General features: G+C 43.4%; 1 protein-coding gene across 2 annotated transcripts in view; it reads right to left on the bottom strand.

Annotated features, from left to right (window-relative positions):
- Positions 1-4,221: 4,221 nt before the first annotated feature.
- The window catches only part of LOC106610231 (U6 snRNA-associated Sm-like protein LSm6), a 1,984-nt gene continuing 58 nt past the window's right edge, over positions 4,222-6,147 (bottom strand). Inside the window, exons 1-4 of one of the 2 annotated variants that reach the window (XM_014209448.3) lie at positions 6,118-6,147; positions 5,579-5,680; positions 4,994-5,107; positions 4,222-4,427 (exon numbers count right to left, since the gene is read on the bottom strand). The exon at positions 6,118-6,147 is cut by the window's right edge and continues 58 nt beyond it. In XM_014209448.3, the coding sequence (XP_014064923.1) occupies positions 4,393-4,427; positions 4,994-5,107; positions 5,579-5,672 (243 nt within the window). In that variant the 5' untranslated portion in view covers positions 5,673-5,680; positions 6,118-6,147 and the 3' untranslated portion in view covers positions 4,222-4,392. The remainder of the gene's footprint in view (positions 4,428-4,993; positions 5,108-5,578; positions 5,681-6,117) is intronic. The other variant, XM_014209449.3, reaches the window with a different exon arrangement.

Here is a 6,147-nt window from a genome sequence, read left to right as displayed (position 1 = left end):
CACACTGCTAGATACATACACACACACTGCTAGACACATATACACACACACTGCTAGACACATACACACACACTGCTAGACACATTCACACACACTGCTAGACACATACACACACACTGCTAGACACATACACACACACACACTGCTAGACACATACACACACACTGCTAGACACATACACACACACTGCTAGACACATACACACACACTGCTAGACACATACACACACACACTGCTAGACACATACACACACACACTGCTAGACACATACACACACACACTGCTAGACACATACACACACACACACTGCTAGACACATACACACACACACTGCTAGACACATACACACCTACTGCTAGACACATACACACACACACACTGCTAGACACATACACACATACACTGCTAGACACATACACACACACTGCTAGACACATTCGCACACACTGCTAGACACATACACACACACTGTTAGACACATACACACACACTGTTAGACACATACACACACACTGCTAGACACATACACACACACTGCTAGACACATTCACACACACTGCTAGACACATACACACACACTGCTAGATACATACACACACACTGCTAGACACATACACACACTGCTAGACACATACACACACACACACACACTGCTAGATACATACACACACACTGCTAGACACATACACACACTGCTAGACACATACACACACACACACTGCTAGACACATACACACACACTGCTAGACACATACACACACACTGCTAGACACATACACACACACACAGTGCTAGACACACACTGCTAGACACATACACACACACTGCTAGATACATACACACACACTGCTAGACACATATACACACACACTGCTAGACACATACACACACACTGCTAGACACACACACACACTGCTAGACACATACACACTGTTAGACACATACACACACACTGCTAGACACATACACACACACTGCTAGACACATAGACACACACTGCTAGACACACACACACACTGCTAGACACATACACACACACTGCTAGACACACACACACACACTGCTAGACACATACACACACACTGCTAGACACATACACACACACACACACTGCTAGACACATACACACACACACACTGCTATACACATTCACACACACTGCTAGACACATACACACACGCTGCTGGACACATACACACACACTGCTAGACACATTCACACACACTGCTAGACACATACACACACACTGCTAGATACATACACACACACTGCTAGACACATACACACACTGCTAGACACATACACACACACACACTGCTAGACACATACACACACACTGCTAGACACATACACACACACTGCTAGACACATACACACACACACACTGCTAGACACATACACACACTGCTAGATACATACACACACACTGCTAGACACATATACACACACACTGCTAGACACATACACACACACTGCTAGACACATTCACACACACTGCTAGACACATACACACACACTGCTAGACACATACACACACACACACTGCTAGACACATACACACACACACTGCTAGACACATACACACACACTGCTAGACACATACACACACACTGCTAGACACATACACACACACACTGCTAGACACATACACACACACACTGCTAGACACATACACACACACACTGCTAGACACATACACACACACACACTGCTAGACACATACACACACACTGCTAGACACATACACACACACACACTGCTAGACACATACACACACACTGCTAGATACATACACACACACACTGCTAGACACATACACACTCACTGCTAGACACATACACACACACACACTGCTAGACACATACACACATACACTGCTAGACACATACACACACACTGCTAGACACATTCACACACACTGCTAGACACATACACACACACTGCTAGACACATACACACACACTGCTAGACACATTCACACACACTGCTAGACACATACACACACACTGCTAGACACATTCACACACACTGCTAGACACATACACACACACACTGCTAGACACATTCACACACACTGTGTTAGGGCAGCGTACTCGGGAGTGTGTGTCTGAACAGTCCGGGCCAATAGCAGTACAATAGTGAGGTCTGCCACCAGGTCATTGCTGTGAACAGGATTAATTGGGCTTCCTGCGAGGCCGCACAGCCAGCAGCTCCGTTATGATTCCACTAGGTAAATATTTGCCTGCGCTAACCTCGCTAGCTGCCATAATGATTCTACGTGTGTGTCTGTGTCAATGTGTGTGTGGGTGAAAGAGAGTGTGTGTGTCTGTCAGTGTGTCTGTATCAGTGTGTGCGTCTGTGTGTTCTGCAGCGAGCCCCCGTCTCTCCCCTCTCACTCGCTCCAGTTGCGGCTCGGCGGAGGGAGTTTGATCAATAACGCGTCCTTCATCCTGAAGTCAGACCTGACCTTGGCAGCCTTTTGTCTCCTAGCAGAGGCCAGAGTGCGCATGTACAGGGTGGAAAACCAGGCCCTGCAAAGTCTCCCTCCCCCCAAACCAGCACAAGCAGTCGAATCCTAATGAATCATATATTCATTACGTCCTTCTCAGCATAATGAACCGACGTCACGTTTGGTTTGAACCCATTGGCTAAATTACTAGTACAGATGACCTAAGTGGGTTAAACATCCACATCTTTGCATACGTTATGCATGGTGTTTCAGGAGGTAGGCAGCAGGAATCAGCTGAGGGGAGGATAAAGAGACAACTTATTGAGAACAAAAGCATCTATCCATCTTGTAGTTACGAGGGGTTCATGTGTTTGAGGAGTAAAGAAACCTGTGTGTGAGTGTGCTGAAAAAGAGATACTTTGTGTGCGGGTAGTGAGAAATCCAATCACCTGCCACACTAGACAAAACACCAACAGGCTGTATCACATTCAGTAATCACACCTCCCATTAACCCTCTATCCACTACCAGAGGCAAACGGGTAGCTACTATGACAGATCTGTTTACATGTTAATAGAATCTGACAGAGCCTGCAGGAGGGACCATTAGTATACAGGCATCACTGTTTTGTTTCTCCATAATGGCTGGTTTTGATTGGTAATTGAGAAAATGCCAGAAGTCAATTGGCCATGCTCAGACTCCACCCACACATTAAACCAATCATGATTAAGACTTATAACGTATAGACTGATAGTGATGAAAGCAGCCCTTCGGGTCAGTGTATCCTGTATAATCTGTCTCATAACATTGAAGGAGAATGAGACGTAAGTTATATTGTGAATGAATGCCTTGTCGTGTCGTACGCCCAGTGCTTTATGGTCTCTATGTTATTGGAAGCTGGCAGGGCTCAAGAGGCCACAGTGAATTACTAGATTGAAGCTGAAATAAACTCCCCATCAGTATGGCTTTAAGCGTCGCCATCATATAGGACTGACTGGAGAATATTATCTAGAAGAATCACGGCTCATGTTCAACCAGCCTCCACAGGTCAGTAAGGAACCAATGAAGGAAAGTCTATATTCCTTCAATATAAAATGAAATGACTTCAATACTCAAGTAGGGGAGTATACAGATATTCTCTCTTTCTGTCTTTCTCTCGGAGGACCTGAGCCCTAGGACCATGCCTCAGGACTACCTGGTATGATGACTCCTTGCTGTCCCCAGTCCACCTGGCCGTGCTGCTGCTCCAGTTTCAACTGTTCTGCCTGCGGCTATGGAACCCTGACCTGTTCACCGGACGTGCTTGTTGCACCCTCGACAACTACTATGATTATTATTATTTGACCATGCTGGTCATTTATGAACATTTTAACATCTTGACCATGTTCTGTTATAATATCCACCCTGCACAGCCAGAAGAGGACTGGCCACCCCTCAGCCTGGTTCCTCTCTAGGTTTCTTCCTAGGTTTTTGGCCTTTCTAGGGAGTTTTTCCTAGGGAGTTTTTCCTAGCCACCGTGCTTCTTTCACATGCTTTGCTTGCTGTTTGGGGTTTTAGGCTGGGTTTCTGTACAGCACTTTGAGATATCAGCTGATGTACGAAGGGCTATATAAAAATAAATTTGATTGATATACTATATACTGATACTTCAATATATAAGTATACAATATATGTGCATAATCTTTTACAATTATGTTAGGGTCATCATTAGACAAAAGAAAGGCAAGCTTTTGCACTAAATGTAGGTGAACAAAAACAGACTCTAGGAACAAAATTAAATTTCCAAAAACATTTATTGGATTGTGCTCTTTTTTACAAAAAACGAAACACTCTTCAGCTCAGAGACATTAAACAATACGAAAAACAATGTTTTCATATAACATAATCAACTGGAACAACATCAGGGATAATAAAAAAAAAATAAAAAAAGGACAAATCCTCTGCATCACATCTTCCTCTTCTGGGTGCTGATGTATAACACTAAGGAAGGAAATAGAAAATAATTAGTACAGACAAGAAAGGTGAAAACTTAAAATGGCATGTAGATACAAAACCAGATAGTATTATGCGAGATATCGCGCTGACTTCCGTAACTACTAAGAGGGTGAAGCGCGAGGCTAAACTTCACCACCCGTGAAGATACTCAGATTTTTTGCGAGTGCAAGGTCTTGTATCGTGCTCATCTTGCAATATCTACGGTACATCCTGCTGTCTGTGGCAACGTCATATATCGGAAAGTCTCAGTTAATTACGAGTCATATCTACCGTGTTCACGTGCTAGTCGGAACTAGGAAACTGACATTTCCGACTTGTTAACTGGTTGAAGTTATACACATGCCGCGTTCAACCAGTTAGCAAGTCGGGAATTTCACTTTCATAGTTCCGACTAGCACGTGAAATCGGCAATCATCAAAAATAAGTAATTACTAAAATAAATGGGAAGGAGTAATACACCATTCTCCATAGCTATTCAATATCATGTTGACTTCTACAAAAGTGCCACCAAGTAGTTAGAAACAACAAGCGTCTGGTTCTGGAGCACTTACCGTTGTTTCCTCTCAGGAAGGCGTCACCATACTTGTTCTTCAGCTGCCCATTGACATACTCCTCTGTCTGCTCCACTGCAATGTTCATATAGCCATCCAGACAGGCTAGGACACCTAGAGAAAAGGCACAGACTAATATCAATGGCACAGACAGGCACAGTCTATGGGCAATGCATCTGAGGGGTTCATGTGTTTCAGATCAGGCATAGAAGTCAAATTGTGTGTGGAGTAAGGATAGCACCAATAGTACTGTAACACAAACAAAACTAACATTTGCTGCTACTCTTAGTATTTATTTACTCTTATTATCCATCCTGATGCCTAGTCACTTTACTGCCTTCATGTACATATCTACTTCAAATATCTCATACCTCTGCACATTGATCTGGTACTCCCTGCATATAGTGTTATTCTTGTATTATTAATTGTTTATGCTGCATTGTTGGGAAGGGCTCGTAAACAAGCGTTTCACGGTAAAGTCGACACAGCATGTGACAAATACAATTCAGTTGTTGGTTAACAGGCAGTCTAGAAATATCACATACTGGCCAACTAGGTGATGACTTATACAAGGTGCAGAGTTACCTCTGTAATCCACTCCAGAGTTGAGCTTGACCACAACTGGTCTGCCAATGATCTGCTTCAGAAAGTCACTGGGGGTCTGCTTTCTGAGACTCATGATTCTGCCTGGAAGAGGGACATAGAGGAACAATAACTATTTATCATTTTGTATGATTCAAAATGCATAGGCAACGTTGCATCATATCTGTATCTTACTAACATGAAGATGCTGGCTAGCTGTATTAACAGGACGCACATTATGAAAAATGCAAACTTGCAATTAGGAGGCTAACTAGCTTGCTAATGAACAGGTAGCCAGCTAGTTAGCTTATCAGCAAAACACAGAAGTGACTGCGCTGGCTAAGGGTAATGTGGCTAACAGGCCTAGCTATTAGTTAGCCTGCTGAAAAGCTACATTGAATCAGTCTTCATAGACAAAAATGCGTATGCTAGTAGCATAACATTTCACGGTACTGGAAATAGAATTACGTATCAAATCGTTACTTAGCTATGTTAGGCATCTACCGAATTAGCGTTAGCTTGTTAGCAATCTAGCTACCCACCTGTACTTCACGTACGTAGCTAGAACAATT

This window comes from Salmo salar, chromosome 04, assembly GCF_965601325.2.
Source record: "Salmo salar chromosome 04, fSalSal1, whole genome shotgun sequence".
In the NCBI taxonomy this organism is placed as follows: Eukaryota; Metazoa; Chordata; class Actinopteri; order Salmoniformes; family Salmonidae; genus Salmo; species Salmo salar.
This window is presented reverse-complemented; position numbering and strand designations above follow the sequence as displayed.